Source organism: Cryptomeria japonica, chromosome 5 (genome assembly GCF_030272615.1).
Source record: "Cryptomeria japonica chromosome 5, Sugi_1.0, whole genome shotgun sequence".
NCBI classification, from domain to species: Eukaryota; Viridiplantae; Streptophyta; class Pinopsida; order Cupressales; family Cupressaceae; genus Cryptomeria; species Cryptomeria japonica.
Window position 1 is genome coordinate 675,372,164 of NC_081409.1, and position 21,547 is coordinate 675,393,710.

The window sequence follows — 21,547 nt, forward strand, 5'->3', positions numbered from 1 at the left end:
AATTAAGCTGATAAGAGGAGGATAACCACCCCACAGGAGTCCTCCCAAAATAAAGCTTTGTCACCTAGTCCAATGTTCCAAGACAGTTGGCTGGTTAGAACACCTCTACAGTAGGAAATGAAGTTCCAAATTTTGGATCCTTTAGGAAGGGAGGGAATTCTAAAGATGCTAGTTGAATCGAGGTTGCCTAGATACTTTCCTTTTATTATTTTCACCCATTTCAAATGTGGCTCTTTGTAGATTTTCCAAACTAGTTTGGCATCAAGTGCCCTATTTTGACTATCTAAATTTCGGAAGCCTAAGCCTCCATTTAGTTTAGAAAGGCAAAGAGTGTCCCATGCTATTAATGCATACTTCTTCTTGTTTGCCAGACCTTGCCATAGAAAGGATCTCAGGATCCTTATGAGTCTATCCCTAATGCAGTCGGGGAGCTGGAGACAAGACAAGTAATATTGAGGTATTGCTGAAAGGACAGAGCGGATCAAGACATTTCTACCTGCTAAAGATATCCATTTTCCTTTCCAAGATTGCAATCTTGAGTCCAATTTGGACAGAACGCTGTCCCAAAGCTTCTTCGCTCTAGTCCCTTTATCCAAAGGGAGACCTAGGTAAATACATGGAAGAGATCCTGATTGGAAACCTAGAATACTAAGGATTTCTTTTTCTATATTATCTTTAGTGTTAAGTAAAAAGACCTTGGTTTTTGCCTTGCTCCTGGCCAGAAGCTTTCGTGTACCATTCCAATATTGTTTTGAAATTTCGAGCTTCAGAGGGGGAGCTATTCCCCAGCAGAAGACTATCATCTGCAAATTGCTGATGAGTTACTGGATTGATATTGCTCGTTATTCTAATCCCTTCTATGTTATTAAGCTCTTGAGATTTCTGTATGGTCCTACCAAGATCTTCTGCCATGATAATATAAAGAAAGGGGGATATAGGATCCCCTTGTCTCAGACCTCTAGAGCTAGCGAAGAAGCCCTGTGGGGAACCATTAACCAAAATTGAGAAGTGGGGGGTTGAAATGCATTCGAATATCAAGTTAATCCAGCTTTTGTTGAAGCAGAATGCTGCCATGCATTTGCAAAGGAACCTCCAGTCCACTTTATTGTATGCCTTTTTGATATCTAGCTTGATGAACATAGATGGTCTAGAATTGGAGTGAGAGGAGTGGATTGTCTCGTGGGTGAGAATTACCCCATCCAAGATGGATCTGCCAGGGACAAAACCGGATTGTTCTTCTGAGATGATAATTTGAAGGAGGGGTTTGAGTCTATTAGCTAATGCTTTTGTGAAGATTTTGTAGAGTGTATTGCAGAGGGTGATCGGTCTGAACTCATCCAAGGTGTCAGCAGAGGCCTTTTTTGGGATGAGGGCAATGAAGGTGTTGTTGATCTCTTAGAGGAGCCTACCTAATTGTCTGGCACCTTCGAGAGCCGCCACTAATTCCGGTCTTATAAAATGCCAGCATGAGTGAAAGAAGGCGGCTGGGAAACCGTCTTACCCAGGAGCTTTTTCCGGGTGCAGTTCTTTAACTACTTTCTTGATTTCTTCTACTGTGAAGCTCTGATTAAGAGTCATATTGTGTTCTTTAGAAATTAATTTAGGGATATTCTGGAGGAGGCTTTCCTGAGAAGTTAGATTGGAGGATTCCAAGTTGAGAAGGGTATGGAAAAAGTTAATAGCGTGTTTGGCTATTCCTTTAGGATCTTCTATCAGACAACCATTGTCAACGATCTTGGATATTTTGTTTTTGCTCCTTCTAGCTTTGGTACTAGCGCGGAAAAAATTGGTGTTCTTGTCCCCATCAACTAACCAAGTATCTCGTGATTTTTGTTTCCAAAATGTTTCTTCTTTGGACAGAATATCTTCATATTTTTTCATGAGCATTTTTTCTTTCAAGTATCGTTCTTGGTCCATCCCAGAATTGATCATGGATTCATTCATCTCATTTAATTCTAATTCAATTTTGGTCTTGGTTTCAAAAATATTGCCAAATTTTTCTTTGTTCCATGAGAGGAGAGCTTGTTTGATCATTTTGAGCTTTGATACAAAGCAGAAAAGTTTGGATCCGGATACCTCAAATGACGACCACCACTTTTCTATCATACTAATGAAATTTTCTTCTTTCAGCCACATGAGGTCAAATTTGAATGGGCATTTCAATGGCTTGAGGTCTTCAGCTATAGATAATTGGATTGGGAAGTGGTCAGAGCTTGAGAAAGGGAGGATGGATGCCTTGACTAAGACATTGTTGAGGGTGCCTAAGTTATCCTTAATAAGGAACCTATCTAATCTTTCTGCTATCATGCTGAACCCAGATCTTCTGTTGGTCCAAGTAAAGACACCATTATCTGTATGAATGTCCCTTAGGTTATTCCGGAAGGTCCATTCTCTAAAATCTACTAAGGATTGGGGTTCTCTAGAGCATTCACCTGATTTCTCAGCTAGGTAGACTATGGCATTAAAATCACCACCTATTATGCAATCTCTGTTCTTATTTCTGCTCATGGAGGATAGTTCCTCCCAGACTGCTCGTTTTAAGTCATTTGGGGTAGGACCATAGACATTAATCAGATTAAACCTTAGGTTTTTACTGATACATTTGATGTCTAGTCCCATCTAGAACCTATTGGTCTCTATAATATCTAAAGAGATGCAGCTTGGATCCCATATAATGCCTAAACCTCTAGAAGCCCCCGTCGTAGGGATACTTGACCAGTTGTATTTTCCTAAACGCTTCCCAAAGAAGTCCCCTGCAAGACTATCAAGCTTGGTTTCCTGAATAACAGTAATTTCTGCTTTGACCTTAAAGATGCAGCGCTTGAGGATGCGTTGCTTGTTAGGGGCATTGATACGCCTAACATTCCACGATAATAGCTTCATGGCGATGTGGGAGAGAACTTCCCCCTCCATGAATTGAAAACGTCTATCAACTTGGTTTGGTCTAGAGCCTTTCCATCCAGTAGTCTTAACTCTGAATTAGATCTTCTCCCTCTCCTCTTCTGGGAGGATCCACAATCTGGTTTGTTACTACCTTCCATGTTAAGGGCTAAACCTAACGTGCCAACTTCCAGAGGGTTTGCCTCACTATGAGCGGGAGGGACCTCTCTAGGGATCTCTATCTTGGAAGATTTCTGAGGAGAAGGGGGAGGGAAAGTGGAGTTGAGTACTGAGTCTAGCTGCACTTTATTGTAAGTGCAATCCTTTGAGTCTCCCGTATCTAGGACATGTTCTAGGTTTCTGAGATCATCATCATCAGCCAAACTACGCTCCACAATCTCTAACTGCTCAACTATATCTGCTTTCAAGGAATTGGCGAATTCAAGTAGGTCGCTTAGGGCTTCTCTGTTCAAAGAGATAGAATCCTTGTCTAAGTTTTTGTTGACCTGGACTATGTTGGGGGGTTGTTGCAAAATAGGAGAAGGAATCGAATTCTTGCTGACCAAAGGGGCACGCAATGGATCTGATTTAGGGTTCCTAAGAGGGGAAGTATATGGCAGGGTATTGGCTATCTTGGTTACCAGGGCTGATATTTGAGGAGTGTCAGAAGCGGGCAAATCCACCTTGGTTTTGTTGAGGGAGGCCAAGCCTGATGTGGTTGCCGTTTTAGGAGGGGCAGGATGAGCCTCAGGACTTGAGGATGGCTGATTGTTGTCAATTTGAACTTTGCTTTCATCAGAAATGGGGTTGATTTTTGTTATTTTGATAGAATTGCAAATATACAGTTTTGAAGTGTAAATGATGCCGTCATAGATTGAAGGGTTGATCTCCCACTTCCCTACTGAAGAAATTAGATCGAGAGGGCTCAATTTAGGGTTAGGGCAGATATACAGTTCTGAAGTGTAAATGATGCCGTGATAGATTGAAGGGTTGATCTCCCACTTCCCTACTGAAGAAATTAGATTGAGAGGGCTCAATTTAGGGTTAGTGGTTTTGAGATCGATTAATATTTTTATCTCTCTATCAAAGTTCCTATCCTGAATGTCTGTGGAAGCCAGACATTTCCCTAGCCCTTCCGCAATTGATTCTATTATTTCTGGAGAGTGAAATTCAACTGGAAGAGGGCCGATATCAACCCAATATACGAAACTTTTAAAGGAAAAAGTTTTAGGGTTAAAGTTGGGAATCCAATCAGTGCAATAAAAATTACAGTCATAAGCAATTTTTCTTTACATCTGAGAAGATCCTTCTTTACACTAGAATTGATGCATGTTATTAAAACACATTGAGAGCCCAAGTTGAAGATACTTACTAGTTTCTGGAAGTTTGATTCCCACCATCCTTTAACTTCATCGAAAGAATGAAAGGGCACTCTCCATTTGGCAATGAAGCTATTACTCTGATGAAACATGGTATTCTTCTCAAGAGAATCTAATTCCACCTTGATCGTATGATTTCGGTCTTTAGGGTTTGGAGAAGGCAAACATGACCCATCTTTCCGCTTCGCATGGTGGGGGAGGGATGCTCTTCTGTTAATGTTTTGCCATGGAGAGTCCCGCAGAGAAGGATTTGCTTTAAGCCACCGGTGGTTTAGCACTTTTCTAAACTCTCTGGCTTGACCAACCGATTTATTGAAATGACCTTCGGGAGGAGGGAAGGAGGGGGGAAAATAGGCGTATTTGGTGCCCCCAATCAGCGGCCAGGATGACGGAGCGGAGTAGGTCGTAGCTCCCGAGGTTAGCGGCTTAGGGTTTAGCAAACTTTTATGGGCATTCCTGTAGGGTTTGTACTACCTTCTTTCCACCACTTGCCAGGGTCCATCCTCTTCATTCAAGGGTTGCTTGCATTTAGAGGGAGAGAAGATTGTGAGCTGCATGATTTGTGAAATCGAAGCATTTGCAAGGAGCCGGAAAATTCGCAAAGAGCCGATAAAATAATTATTAATACTGCTTGCAAATTTAGATTATTACTTCAATGGAAACCCATAGGCAAAATTTAACTTTACAACCATCATCATATCTTTAAAAAAATTGGCCAGCCAAAATTTTTGAATTGCTTAAAGGAAAAAAAGATTGCCGACATCCCTTCATTGGAATGAAAAATATTATGCCCAGCTAAAAATTAACCACAAAGCCTCCTAAAATTAAACCACGATTTTTGAAATCGAAGCATTTGCAAGGAGCTGAAAAATTCGCAGAGAGCCGATAAAATAATTATCAATACCGCTTGCAAATTTAGATTATTACTTCAATGGAAACCCATAGGCAAAATTTAACTTTACAACCATCGTCAGATCTTTAAAAAAATTTGGCCAGCCAAAATTTTTGAACTGCTTAAAGGAAAAAAAAGATTGCCGACATCCCTTCATTGGAATAAAAAATATTACGCCCAGCTAAAAATTAACCACAAAGCCTCCTAAAATTAAACAACGATTTTTGACAAGGCATTGGAATCTCCAAGCTGAAATTAAAAAACGGATCCCATAAATACGAAATGATATGGCAAGGAATATTCAACTTCTGATGTGGCATATTGACTGACTCGGCTATTGATTCAGCTGCTGACAAAAAACAATTAGACACACATACACCTCCAGCAAGTAGGCACATACATAATTCAAATAGGTCAAGCTGGTTAAGCAGCTCAAGTTGGTCAAGCAGCTCAAGCACCCAAGAAAGAAAGCAGCAGCTCAAATAGACTTCATAAATAGCTTTGACATCAATGACAAAAATTCCAACAAACTCCTCCTTTGTCATTGATGGCAACTACAACTACGACTTTCTGAAACCAAGAAAACATAACTTCTGTACCTGAGATCAACCAGAAACTAATACAAATTCATAAACAAACCTGCAAATATTGAAACAAGGCATAAAATAGTATAATGGATACTCCCCCTAAGTAATGCAACCTTTCAGTGATGGAGTGAAACCACTCCTAACTGTTGTCTTAAATTTTCAAAAGTATCTCTAGGCAAAGGCTTGGTAAAAACATCTACAACCTAATCCTTGGTAGAAACATATTCAAGCTTTACTTGCGGATCACTAACTTGTTCACCTAAGAAATGATATTTGATCGAAATGTGCTTAGTTTTAGAGTGCAAAAAAAGTTTTTTAGATATGCTAATAGCACTCGTGTTATCACAAAAAATAGAAATAGGATGATTGAAATCTTTCAAAGTTTGTTTCATCCAAAGAACTTGTCTGCAGGACACTGCTGCTATACATTCCGCTTCAGCAGTTGAAAGAGAAACAGAGGCTTGCTTTTTACTGTGCCATGAAACCAAACACTTACCAAGGAAGAAAGCACCTCCAATTTTGCCCTTCTGATCATCAACAAAGCCACCCCAATCTGCATCTGTATAGGCTTTAAGTGAGAAATCATTTTCACTGGGATACCAAAGGCCATACTCCATAGTACCCTTGAGGTACTTGAAAATTTGTTTGACTACATGAACGTGTGTCTCCTTAGGGGCAGCTTGAAATCTTGCAACATATCCTACAACTTGCATCATATGAGGTCTAGTAGCTGTAACATATAATAAACTACCAATCATAGGACCTATACAGAGTTTGATTAGCATCTGATGATTCATCATCCTTACTGAGTAATACTTTCCTTTGATTGATGAATTTGCAGCCCAAGGAAAAATGACAGCTCTCCCAACATCAACATTTCAAACTTCATCTTCATATTATTTGCAAAAACTTCACACATCTGCACAATTACTCCCAAAGATTAAATCATCAACATATATAACCACAATCAGCCTATGTTTACCTTCCTCTTTGATAATACAGGTTGCCTCTTCTAAACCCTTGCTGAAGGAATTAACTATTCAGTCTGTCATACCAAGCACGGGGTGCTTGCTTGAGGGCATAAAGTGCCTTTTTCAGCTTGCACACATAATCGTAATTCTCTGACAAAATAAATCCATCAGGCTGTTCTATATATACTTCTTCATTTAAATCACCATTCAAAAAGACAGATTTAACATCCATTTGAAAAACTTTAAAACCTCTTCTAAACCCTTGCTGAAGGAATTAACTATTCAGTTTGTCATACCAAGCACAGGGTGCTTGCTTGAGGGCATAAAGTGCCTTTTTCAGCTTGCACACATAATCCTAATTCTTTGACAAAATAAAACCATCAGGGTGTTCTACATATACTTATTCATTTAAATCACCATTCAAAAAGACAGATTTAACATCCATTTGAAAAACTTTAAAAGTTTAAAAGAGGCAAAAGATAAGAACATTCTAATAGCCTCTAATCTAGCAACCGGTGCAAAGGTTTCATCAAAATCGATAACTTCAACCTGAGCATAACCCTTACACACTAACTTTGCCTTATTTCTCACCACTTGGCCATCCTCATTCAATTTGTTCCTGAAGTGCCACTTTGTGACAAGTTCCCAAGTTTCACTCTTATGGATCCGATCTAACTCTTCTTTCATTACTGCAACCCAAGATTTATCTTCTGCTGCCTCTTCAAATGTCTTTGGTTCAATCATGGACAGCAGTGAAATATCATCATCTTCATAATAATTAACTTTTCTCCTTGTTGCTCTAGGTTCTTTCATAAGATTTATTGTGCTGTACTTTTGGTAACTTTATAAATTTTGATATATTGTTTTCTTGGTAAGTGCAGATTCATCAAACGTTTGCAACAGCAGGATCTGATGGAGCCTTCAATTTCTGGGATAAAGACAGTAAACAAAGGCTAAAGGTAAAGTCATATCTTATAATAAACTTGGTTTTGACAAAAAAGTTTCACACAAATTTGAATTTGCAAAATAATGTTATTTCTATTCCAGTCATAAGCAACGTTTATGTAAAATCTGTGCTGGCTCTCAAATCCCTGTCCTTGTTTCCATCCCCAATGGTGTTTCGAGTATTGCAGGATATCAGGGTAGACCCCTTGGATGTCCTAATTTTTTTTTTCAAAATTCCGAAATGTTTTGCAGGAACAGGAAACACTGTGGGCACGTTTGACCATCCTTAAGGCAGCCAGAGGCATCTGAAACGTCCCTTGACTGTCCTGGCAATGGTCAGATGTCTCTGAGGGCAAGGCATTTCTCTAAAATATTTAATTTTTTTTTCTTCATGACATAAAAAAATACTGTTTTAAAATGCCTGAATGAATCTGAAGAACTTATGTAACTGTTTGAAATTCCTTTATGATATCAACAAATAATTATCAAACCGTTATATAACATATATCATTAGCTATTAATCTGAATCATGATATATTTATTGCTGTTATGCTACTTTTGCTTCTTACATGATTAATTTTATTGCTGTCATACTGCTGTCATGATATATTTATTACTGCTATGCTGCTGACCCTCCGCTGTCCCCAATAATGGTCTCCAGACTGCTGTCCCCGAAATGCCATTGAACATAGTGAAAAATCATTTGGCATCATATATTCAAAGTGCTGTTGCTATGAGTGGTGTTTCTTAAAATATTAAAATATTTGTGCAACAAACAATGTCCTCTGAGTCGGCACTGGCTAAGCAGCAATGTAAACCGCACCTGCTTAGCCTAGGCCTGCCTCTAAGTACCTGCCTGCAAGTACCTTGTTCCTTCTGCCTCGTCCGTGCATCGTGCCCACTGAGTAAGTGGGGGCCCCACAAAATGCTGGCGGGCTAGCCCCTCTTTAAAAAATTTTACTTACAGTTTTGTTAAAAAATTATTTAGTAGTTTATATAATTTATTTAATAATTTTTTTAATTATATTTTTAGTAAAAGTTAATATTTTTTTACATATATTTTTTAACTTTATATTATTTTTATGTGTGAACAAGAAATTTTTACTTTAAAATGCTATTCTTGATACATTTCAAAAGCAAAGGTATGGTAAGGAGGGTCCAACGATTATATAGAATCCTTCAATGATTCTCTATAGGATCCATTGTAATGGTAGTTGTCCCTCGATGTTCGTGACGTTAATGAACTTTTCCTCCATTACCTGCTCCATGACATCTCGGAAATTCGGTCCCAGGTTAAGAAATATTTGTGATGCATATTTCACGGCCAAATGGAGAGGATTTTCGCCTTTACGGGTTACCATGTCTGAACAATCTCTACAATGATCGAGTATCTCAAACATTAATCGTGCATTGCTGGATGTCACTGCTATTTGGAACGGATTTTCACTGGTTCTGTTCACCATGTAAGACAGTTGATATTAACCTAATCTATATAATTAAATTAATATGATTTAACCTAATTGATTTTACCTATTGATATTAACTTAATCATATTAACGTATTGATAAAGTTAAAATCAATAGGTTATATAATTAAGTTAATCATATAACCTATTGATATTAAATTAATCATATTATTGATTTTAACTTTATCAATAGGTTAAAATCAATTAGGTTTATATGATTAAGTTAATATCAACTAGGTTACTTAATTAAGTTAATATCAATAAGTTAAAATCAATTAGGTTAAATCATATTAATTAAATTATATAGATTAGGTTAAATCAACTATGTTAATATAATTTATATAATTAAGTTAATATGATTTAACCTACTTGATATTAACCTAAATTATATAACCTATTGATTTTAACCTATTGATAAAGTTATATGATTAATTAAGATCAATTAGGTTAATATGATTAAGTTAATATCAACTAGGTTACATAATTAAGTTAATATCAATAAGTTAAAATCAATTAGGTTAAATCATATTAATTTAATTATATAGATTAGTTTAATATCAACTATGTTAATACAATTTATATAATTAAGTTAATATGATTTAACCTAGTTGATATTAACCTAAATTATATAACCTAATTGATTTTAACCTATTGATAAAGTTAAAATCAATAATATGATTAATTTAATATCAATAGGTTATATGATTAACTTAATTATATAACCTATTGATTTTAACTTTATCAATAGGGTAAAATCAATTAGGTTAATATGATTAAGTTAATATCAACTAGGTTACATAATTAAGTTAATATCAACTAGGTTACATAATTAAGTTAATATCAATAGGTTAAAATCAATTAGGTTAATATGATAAGTTAATATCAATAGGTTACATAATTAAGTTAATATCAATAAGTTAAAATCAATTAGCTTAAATCATATTAATTTAATTATATAGATTAGGTTAATATCAACTGTGTTAATATAATTTATATAATTAAGTTAATATGATTTAACCTAGTTGATATTAACCTAATTTATATAATTAAGTTAATATGATTTAACCTAGTTGATATTAACCTAATTTATATAATTAAGTTAATATGATTTAACCGAATTGATTTTTATTTAATTATATCTATTGATATTAACCTAATTGACATTGATATTAATATGTATTAAATATCAAGTTAAATCAATTAAATTCATATCCATTTAATTAAAATAAAAAATAAATAAAAATTATATAATTAAATTATAAATAATATAAATAATATAATATAAATAAAATATATTTGAAACTATAAAAATATTAACTTAATTATATATAAAATATATTATAAATATTAACCTAATCATGTTATTTAATTATACAAATTAAGTAATATCAACTTAATATATAAACTACTATAAATAATATAAAGTTAAAAACTATATGTAAAAAAATATTAACTTTTACTAAAAATATAATTAAAAAAATTATTAAATAAATTATATAAACTACTAAATAATTTTTTTACAAAACTATAAGTAAAATTTTTTAAAGAGGGGCTAGCCTGCCAGCATTTTGTGGGGCCCCCACTTACCCAGTGGGCACGATGCACGGACAAGGCAGAAGGAACAAGGTACTTGCAGGCAGGTACTTAAGAGGCAAGCCTAGGCTAAGCAGGTGCGGTTTACATTGCTGCTTAGCCAGTGCCCTCTGAGTCTGGGTGTCGTAATAGACAAAAAAACATTATTGTTTTGGGAAGTTGACTAATAATCTTCCCAAAAATACAGAACACTGATCAAGCTAGTATTAGCAGCTATTTGTAATTTTTATTTTGGTTTGAAAAAAGTGCCTCACATAAAACTTTTAAGGAACAGAAAATCACATCGTTAAATTGCTATTTGTGATTTTGGAGAAGAAATACAGAGTTTTTGGTTATTTTTTATCTTTCATAATATAGGTACCAAGTACAGATGATATGTGAGATATAGGAGAGTTGAGATTAATTAACTATCGTATTGCTTTATTTATGAAAAAATGTTGGAGAGCATTTTTATAAATGATAATAGCTTTTGCTTTAGATCCATTGAAATATTATCACGAGCAATTCATTGAAGTGCATATAAAGTGTAAATCCAATTTCGTAGTCCCCTTTTCTAAAATAATCATCTCTTCAATTGCAACATATTCTCTAAGAAATGAACCCAGGCACGTCACACTTTTAGCTGAGAAAATCACATGTGAAGCATATCATATATTTAAGTTTTAAATTACACACTTTGTATTGCATCATCTAGAATAAAAGAGTTAAAGAAAAAATCATCCATTTAGCATATGCCTTCATATAATCAACATGAGAGCAAGCATCTTCCCTTTTTGTGAAGACTGTAGAGTCAACTTTTTATGTAATAGCAGTGATTGCTATATTCCCAAGATGTTTTATCTAGAGTTGACATACCTGACTCCAGTTTTTCTTTCCATTCGTAGCCAAAGATGATAGAGGTCACTAGAATATCCATTATTCTTCTTGGCTCTAGTATCTATCTCTTCTTGCTAGCTATGTGAATAATTATTGCAGAAGGCGAGGAATCCTGTGAAGTTGGCTAGTCCATTATGAAGAGGGGGATGTGAAATGGTCCACCTCCTTTGATAGTCAAAAGACTAGTTTCTATTTGGGATGACATCGACAAAAAACCTCAAGTAGGTTCTATGTGAATAATTATTGAAGAAGACGAGAAGTTGGCTAGTCCATTATGAAGAGGGGGATGTGAAATGGTCCACCTCCTTTGATAGTCAAAAGACTAGTTTCTATTCGGGATGACATAGACAAAAATCCTCAAGTAGGTTCTATTGATAGAGAATGCCCTTCTAAAGTTTTGTGAGATATGGGCTCTTATCTTATGCCGAGGACCATATGTGCTCAACCTTATAGGATTAGGACTAGGACTATGTCATACAAACCCACCCAATTTAGTTGGACTGGGACTATGTTAGACAATCTCACTCAGGTCAGTCTCTATCTATCTATCTATCTATCTATCTGATCCATTCATCTAGTTGTATCCATGTACCTGCAATAAAATTTTCTTATCAAAGGTCAACATGCTAGTAGTAAAAAGAAAATACAATTTAAAGAGTTTAAGAGATCTATTTATGGATACATTAGTTAATTGAAATGGGAAAATAAGGGTACTCAATGTTATTAGCATGTGCTAATAAATTAGATGATTTGGATTTGATTTTCTTTTGTAACAAAAGAAAATAGATAGAATGAATTCTCTCTTGTCATGAGATTTTGCAAAAAGGTTTTTAATATTATTCAACTTTAATTGATGATATGGGTAAAGTAGGTTCTTACGTAGAATTATGCATGGGAGTAATAACTGTTGTGGACATTTCCATGCATATGATATATACTGCTATACAACAAAGTTACTTCTCAGGGAACCTTAAGAAGGCTATAATTTTTTGATTTGATTTAGTATTATGGATCGGCTTGTTTCTGGATGTCACTTGGCCATTCTTGTAGTGTTCTTAAACATCAATATGTATCATGCATGTATTGTTATATTTTTATAAGTTATTTCAATTGTTTGAATTTTCCATTATAAATCTTGCAACTTTTAATTTTCTGAAAAGTCTGTGTCCTATGCTTTAGGAAATCTTGTGTCCCACTCGTGATCCCACATAGGAATTCTCATGCCCTGTTTCTTGGTAAATGTAGCTTATTATTGTTTAAGTGAAAAATTTGCCCTTGAAATTTATTTCGGTTGATAATATCAGTAGGTGAACCTCATTCAAGAAGATTATATTAGTTTTTTGTCAGTGCTTTAAAAATATTTCTCAGACATTTGAAAATTTTATTTTGAGAATATTTGTTTAGACTCATATAATCCATCCAATAGACATTGTAGTACTATTAAATTATGTATTTCGTATGTGCCTGATTAACATGTACTATTCTTTGTAGGCAATGGCAAGGAGCAATCAACCAATTCCATGTAGCACATTTAATAACGATGGTTCCTTATATGCTTATGCGGTATGCTTTGTGAAGATCTAACTTTTATTTATTTTTTTCGGATGGAAATAATATCATACACAAAATAGTGTTTTGTTTCGTATACGCTTGAGTTGCTTTGCTAGGTACGAGGAGCAACTATGGTATAATGTTTTACACTGTAAATTGTGGACTTTTTGTTTTTGGAAAGCTAGTATGATTTTCATACATCTTGATTCATTCAGAAGTAGATTTTACTGTCGGGAACAAATTACCCAAATTATAAGAAACATTGGTTTATTGATTAATAATTTAATTTTTTGTGGTCCAGCAAACTAGCTTGTATGTTCTTCTTAATTTGCAAAATTTATATTTTTTATTTTGTAGTATCAGATTCTATGAACCTCTGCCTCTCCCCTACTGCCACCCTGACTGGTTCGTTTCTTATTCTTATCCAGATCATAATTCTCCTTGGAAACATCCTGGGTTCTTTAAAAGTGCTGGGCACCTAGGTGTTTTTTGGCCAAAACCATGGCAGCCTGCTGAAACTGAAAAAAGAATAAAAAGAATTTATGCAAACCATAACTAAATAAACCTTGTAACCTTCATGCTTCCTTGCCCCTCTCTGCCTAATGAAATATGTCTGCCTCGAAATCTGTATTCTTTATGTTTTCTTATTTTGTGTATGGATGTTTCCAATATGAACTGCACCTGTATATTTCCTTTTAACTCAGCTTGTTTTTGTATTCGTTGATTTCATTTAGATATGCAGGTCTACCGTGCCTACTTTTGATGGTAACCAAGCATATTCGTTATACCTTTAACTCCATAATGATGAACACGTGTATCATTATTCAGTATTTATCTAACCAAAAGGCATTTATTATTTAATCAAAATGAAGGTCAGATACAGTTTTATAGACTGAACGATAACATTCCAATAACTTTTCACTTTTTGGATAAAGTAAAGAATTGAATTTAATTGTAAATATTTACATGGCCAAGTTCCAATCCTAAGGCATTGTTGGACGGTGGGAAAGAGCAAGATGCTTACAATATTACATTACCATGCTTAGTCCTGGATCAAAAGTACAAAGAAATCATCTGTACATTTTTCTGAAATAAGAAAATACTAGAGAAAAATTAAAATCTTTTTACTTTCATTATCAAATCGAGGGAACTGCACATACCCCTAGGTCCATGAAGGCTACCATGGATTAAATATTATTTGAGCTTTTAGTTATTGCATATCCATATATTATATGTCCTGGAGTTTTTCTCTGTTGTATCAATTCTTTCTCATTGTTTTGCATCCACACGTAGAGCAGTCACATTTATGAGATCTCAACTTTGGTTGTCACTCCTTAATAAATCAGTGGTCATCATTCAAATATGCACATATAGTTTTTGTCAGTAGCTGACAATTCCTCCGATTCTTGTTTTATAGTTTACTAGAATTGCTGTATCTCAAGCAAATATACTCAGAAATTAGAAATTTTGCACAATTGTTCCATGAGAAATGAAATCTCTTTAATATATTGGAGCTTTTGAATTTCATAAATTTATGTAATGAATGAATGTGTTTTGTTTACTCAACAGGTGAGCTATGATTGGAGTAAGGGTGCGGAAAATCATAATCCAGCTACTGCTAAACATCACATTCTTCTGCATGTACCACTGGTTTGTTACTGAAACTTTAATTTTTGTATAATATGGAGTCAGGGCTGTTTGGGTGGTCAGTATGTTTCAGGTGCATGATTGCAATGTACTGAAATTATTTTGTCGATTTATTTCTTAGTTTGAAATTATGTGAGCTTCCTAGAATAAACAATTTACAAGTCAGATCATTACTAGAAGTACCATTTAATGTAATCATTTTTCTACATTCTTTTCTCCTAGATATCTTGAGACATCTTTGATAATTGTATTATCAATAGTTAATACTTGGTAGGCATTCTATATAAAGTTGTAAACGTCTCTTATTCGTGACCAGCATTTCACAAAACCAACACTACTGTTACAATATTTTTGATATCTAATAAAACAGGTCACATGTGTGTTGGTGGTATGCACAAAAGGCCCTAGTTATTGACGTGGCTGAAATGCATTCAAATCAACTAACTTAGAAGCCCCACACACACATACACGCACGCACAGACATACATACACGTAACAAAAATTCCAACCAAATGTCAGATTAGAGGATATACTTCTCCTCTAACTATAAACATGGTAATCAAATGATCTTTAAAATCAACCCATGTTGGCAAATCAAAGAGAAGGGTGGAGAGATGTGTAGATAAAGAATGATGTACATGCATGCATACATATATATATTTATATATATATAGTTTTCGAATCACCTTTGATTATTTGGTAAAATGTGCTGGTAAAATGAAATATTCCGTTAAAATGTTGCAATTGTTTGGTAAATTTTCAATAATTTATGAATTGATCATATCTACTAGACTACTTCTACATCTAATTTGTCTAAGGGCTTTTATTAGTGATTATTGTGAATTCAATAATTTAATGAAGAAGTGAAAAAGTTTTGAAGGTGGAACAAAAGTAGAATGAGAGATAGAACCTATTTATGATGTAAGTGCAATGATATTATTCACATAGTTCCAAATTTTTTACTCACTTGTACATTTTACCTTTTCCTTTTTTATGAGAATATGTTTTTCCCTTCTAAATGGTAAATTAAATTCTTGGATTTGATTTATAAGTCCTTTTTAGTGATGGTCCTTGTTGAGTTGTGCACCATGATCTCATTAACTTAGGTGCCTATACTTTTCTACATAGGAAATGCATAGTACTAAGTATACATCAGTATTTGGTATAGAAGTTTATTATCTTGGTTTACTTAATGCAAATGATGTTTATTTCATTGTCATCATCAAAGATGACATATTTTGTGATTTCTTATTTCTTATTATTTAGCTCTTTTCCTTTTATGCATTGCCATTGGATTGCATATAAAGGAGGCTTAGCAGAATAGGGGCTTGTACATATTTCAAAATATAAATAGGAGGAGTTGAGTATTATAGAGGAGGAGATAGGGTGATCAATAATTTTCTTTTTGATTCTTTATATCCAAAAAAATTCATTTGCTATTTTCTACAATCTTACTATGTACAAAATCTATGACATATCATTTGTACTCTTACCCATTACCACAACCTTCATAACTTGTATTTCAATTCTCTGACTTCTAGTTCTCTTTCGATCTTCAACCAGGTGGATAGGCATGCTTTGTAATGCTCAATATTTTTCCTTTCATCAATTTGTAGTTGATTACCAAACAACTTTACTTAGACATGGCATGAATGTCTAAATTTACATGCCAAATAAGAAATAGAGAAATCACATTCAGGTGATATGGCAAATCCTTCCTTTTTAAAACCCTCCTATGCCAATTATAGCCACTCAAAGATTATTTATGGTTTACAAATAAATAATGGTAAGAAATAGTCCCTATATATTCTATCGTTTCCCTACTTAGCTCACAATTCCAACATTCTCATTTGTTGGCATGGTTATAGGTTCCATTCTCATAAATTTCTTTCATGTTTCCCATTAAACAATTTTAATGTGGACATTCACCTCCTCCCTTGCTTAATTATGTGTTACCATTGTCACTGGATAATCACTTCACTTTATTTTATAGGTAACCCTTCTGAAAGGTTATTTCCATTGTTCCACGGCCGTTGGGGACGGGGAGACGGGGGGACTGGGGGGGCAAAGGGAAAAAGTTTAGGGGATGGGTTTCGGGGATGGGGGGACTTGGGCCTGGGTGGAGGGAAACGCGTTTCCGTGGAACACTGGACTTATTTCCATCTTTTTTAACTATGTTCTTTCATGTCATAAAATTTCACAATATTCCTCTTACAACAATCTAATTTCTTCCCTTTTCTTATGATAAATTAGGCACACTAATTTAATGGTAAAACTTTAATGGTCGAATCCCAAAATATCATCACATAATTTGATACAATGCGAAAACACTACATATATATCGAAATGAACGAGATGATAAGGAGCTCTACAACGAATAATTCATGAAACTACAACACTTTCTAAAGGTTTTGCAAATTGTGTAGCAAGCTAAGAGGGCTTATTTGTGGAGAAAATTCCATTGTTATGTTCTCTTGATCCAGAGCAGTGCTAGGATGGGTGACCTTTTGGGAAGTTTGATGCTTTGTTTTTGTGGGCATCACTTAGATGTCCTTGAGTGCCATGTGTATTGTTCATGTTCATGAGATATGGGTTTTTGTGAACCACTAATGAAATATAGTTCAGTGAAGAATGACTTGAAACTTTACAGTTGAACCTTAATAAATCATTACATGATTTGATACAATATGAAATCACTACATGTATGAAAAGGAAAAATATTATTAACAGTTCTACAGGTGGAAAATTGTATTGTAGTTTTACAATGTTCTAATGTGGAAATTGAGCCAGACTAGCTTTTTGATGCATTGGCTTTATTTTATGCTTAAGCATGACTACATGCATTTTCTCATCCTAAAAGTTGGGTTGACTTTATGTTTTTCCTATTTTTTCACCTCTTCAATAGGACCTCTTGAGAAAGATGTCTTACAGAAAATAACTATTTGCTGTATATTAGCAAGTGTTAAAATGGTTTTCTAGATCTTGTTAAATGTGTCTGATCTGGTTCTTATTTTAATATGATGAGAAAATAGAGTTTTTGATTGACTGTAAAATGCCTTGTGGAAATCAATAATCCTTCTACAGTGGCTAATAAACTGATGATTTTAGTTTTGACATTTTCAAGAGATTAAAAATAATTTTTAGCTGGCCAACATCAAGAATACATACATTTTGTGTGCAGGAAAGTGAGATTAAAGGAAAGCCCAGAGTTACAACAGGTGGAAGGAAGTAAAGATAATTTTCTTGAATCCAACATGTTATCTTTGGGGATTTTGTGAATGCCTTGGTCTATTTGGAGATCCAATTTTGTATTTAACATTGGTATTAATCAAGTTAATTGAATATGGTTTCTGCACCTTCCATGGGTTGACGTGGATGAGGCTGTAAACAATTTTGACCAACAAATTTATTTTTATATTCTGATTCACATTTAATGTATCTTTTAATAGAATGAATATTTACATATATAAAATTATTCAAGAATATAGTGACTTGTAACCTTTCATTTCCTAGAAATATATTGCTGCTTTCACATAAACCATATGTAAAATTGGTGTTTGGAGTTTAATGTGATGTTTTTTAACGTGACATTTGTGGGTTTTTACACTATACCTCAGTTAACGAGAAAGCTTATTTTTCAAATTGTATGATTAAGAGTAAGGACAATTTTTATATTGACATGAACTTGCACACACAAAAGTTCTCGTGGATATATGTATAAAAGAACCTGCACGCACACACATATTGTATGGATAAGAATCATAACAAGGATAATAATGTGGGAAGTTCATTTGATTAACATTGGCATTGGTGGCCTCTTATTGCTGTTGTGGCCTCCGCTGCCCCCTTGGATCCTACTATTACTAGTGTGGTCTCCGCTGGTTCTGAGGTTTTTACTCCTGTTGCCCTTCTGCAGCAACAGTATGCTCTTGTTTTGCAGCAACAGTCTGCTCCTCCTGCTGACAATCGCTCTAAGGGGATTTCCCCTCTCAATCCCATTTTTAATGATGTTCTTGATGGTAGTATTACCTGGATTGTTATTTGTCGTAGGTGAAAAGGTAAATCTTCGCCCCTCCCCAAAGCTCTTCCAAATCGGGTTGTGCGTGTTTCTTTCTACTATTGAGTTGGAATCCTAGCTTTTTGCTATTGTGTTGTTGATGGTTTGTTTGGCCTTTTAACAATGGTCTTTTGACCTGTTGTTAATTGACTGTTTGACCTAAGTTTGTATAGGGTCAGCACCCTTGTTTTGCTGTCTACGGGCTGTTTGTGTACAGGGTCAGCACCCTTGTTTGCTACTTTTAAATATAAAAATACATTGGCATTGGTGGCCGAGATACTTCTCACTATTAAAATATCTTGTTTTTGCTTGAGAGGTTCAAGTTTAGGCCTGCAGATATTTTTGTTGTCGTAGTTTCATCTTTTTTTCTTTACTATTTATGGCTTTTCTTGGTAGTTTTTGAAGGTATAAAATTGATTCTTAAAGAGTCTTGCATTGTTGTGATATGCTAAGAATAACTCCACTATGTAATATGAATTAGTACATATGCATTATAGACTATTAGACAGGGCAAGAGTAATTTGAACCGCAGATAGTTAGTATACAAGTATGTTGTGATTTGAAAAGATGTATTTTGAATTCATTTTCTTTATAAAATTAGCATGGGGCATTTTCGATGGAGTATTTATTTTGGTTTCTCTCAGAACAAACTAAGCTATAACTCACTATAATCATGACAACTTTTATGACTCCTTTGCTTGGGCCATCTACTCGTGAGAAGCCTCTAAGTTGGAGGGTTGTGTTGTGCTGTCTATCTGGGAAGGTTCCAAATAGGAAGGTTATGTTTTGCATTCTACTTCTCAATCATAAAGCACCAAACCTCTTGTTATTGATGCAATAAATCCATCCTCTCTCCCCCCTTGCTACCTCAATAGAGTAAAGCACATGCTGATTTTTTTCATAATCTTGGTTTTGAGATCATCGAAGCTAAATGTTATGTTCAAATGAGGTGCTTGAGAATTAAGGTTAAAACTACTAAAGTTTGGAAGCTTTTGGGTAGATCTATTAAGCTATATGGAACATTAGAGCATCAAATAAGGTTTGAGCAAAATTTTTTGTTATCGGAATTTGGTGACAAATATCATTTTTAATAGGTGAGATGTGGATTATCGTATGTCATTCTCCTGTTAAAAAAGAAGGTAGACAAGATGCATAAAAGAAAAGGGTTAGCAAACTTGTCATTTATTCTATTCATATTTAAAAAGATATTATCATAGTCATGTCAAAAACTGCTGAAAATGTCTTTTCCATGGAGGTCTTTTTTTAAGATATAAGCTATTCTATTGGGAACATACACAAAAGAAGAAAACTACTTCCGAAAAGGAAAAAATATTAACTCACCACCAACTAGAACCGTCCAATATGAGCCATCAAATGGTTCATAAGGGAGCACCCAAGTTCCTTTTACTAGTACTGTGGAGCATCCATATCTAATCACCCCATAATCCAATCCAATGCATTTCAGCTTGTTGGCATCATTGAGTGAGGGTTACAATCAGCCCTTTGCATTTTAGCTTGTTGGTCCTTGCTTGATTGTGGTCTGTTGTTTGTAATATCTGCACTAACCTTTAATTCTCTTTGTCCCGTCCGAGATAAGCTTTGGCAACATCTTTCTTGAGGAATGGAAGATGCTTTGCAGAACACTTGAGATATCATGTTAAGGGCTACATGATATTTTCTGAGGTTGTCTTGTTTCTCAAGAATGGGTCGTTAGTTTTTGCTCTCGAATTTGCCTTGGTCTACTTTACAATTCCCCATCCTTGAACTTTTTTTTTCTAGGTGACATTCCATAGAATCACTGCCACCTAAGAGGACTTTTGAAGACTACCTTGTTCACTTTTTTTTTTGATTGGTACCTTATTGAACGCTTTGGTTATATACCATTGCTGTCAAATAGATCTCAAAGTCATCATTACTAATTTGGTGATGTTTTGTTATTCTTGTTACTTGTGCCACTTGAACCGAAAAAATCGCTGTTAATTTTGTACAATATTGTTGGATACATTGTCCCCGAGAGGTGAATCCTTAAGAGAAATTCACACCATGCTTGGTCATCTATCTATTGCTTTTTATAGGTGGATTATAGAAAGAATGAAGTACCAAATCTAAGCCTATAATGTCAAGAGCAAACAACGAAGCCAAATAAATGAGAATGCATGTTAGCACACATTTATACTTAAAGGAATGGGTGGCATGCTTTCCAATCTAATCAACGTTATTTTCCCTAGATTGTGAGAAAAATGTGTAAGTTTTCAATTCCTTTTGAAATTCTTTGAAACATTTTACAAAGCATTGTTTGATTTTGACTATCAACTTGACAATGACTTCAAATGTAGACATGTAGCATTTCTCTTCTATCCAAGATATGCGTGTAGAAAGCCTCACCCAACCATATTTTTTTGCCCCTATTAGATGATCTTAGAGGGAACTAGGTAGTCTTGTGAATGGTAGAAGGCTTGAATGAGATGTCTTTGAAGGAAATTTTGACATCTTGAGCTTAACTGAAGATGTGTAGTTGCCAATTTAGCATTCATTTGTTTTGTGTAGCCTCTCAAACAACACTAGAGTTCCCTTTAGCAATTATCTTACTAAAGCTTGTGACAATTTTGACAAATGTTATATTATTACCTAGGCTTAACTATTTGGCTCTCTAGGTAGAAAGATTCCTTGACACCTTTTTCATTGTTTCATTCCAAAGCAATGA

The 21,547-nt window shown here is 34.6% G+C and overlaps 1 protein-coding gene across 7 annotated transcripts in view; it reads left to right on the forward strand.

Moving 5' to 3' along the window:
- The window catches only part of LOC131079368 (protein RAE1), a 169,227-nt gene extending 150,853 nt beyond the window's left edge, over positions 1 to 18,374 (forward strand). For 6 of the 7 annotated variants that reach the window (XM_059221603.1, XM_059221602.1, XM_058017281.2 and 3 more), the window contains exons 9-12: positions 7,591 to 7,668; positions 13,080 to 13,151; positions 14,709 to 14,789; positions 17,968 to 18,374. In XM_059221603.1, coding sequence (XP_059077586.1) covers positions 7,591 to 7,668; positions 13,080 to 13,151; positions 14,709 to 14,789; positions 17,968 to 18,018 — 282 coding nt within the window. In that variant the 3' untranslated portion in view covers positions 18,019 to 18,374. Of the gene's footprint in view, positions 1 to 7,590; positions 7,669 to 7,906; positions 8,007 to 13,079; positions 13,152 to 14,708; positions 14,790 to 17,967 lie in introns of those variants that run through there. The other variant, XM_058017285.2, reaches the window with a different exon arrangement.
- The last annotated feature ends 3,173 nt before the right edge of the window (positions 18,375 to 21,547 follow it).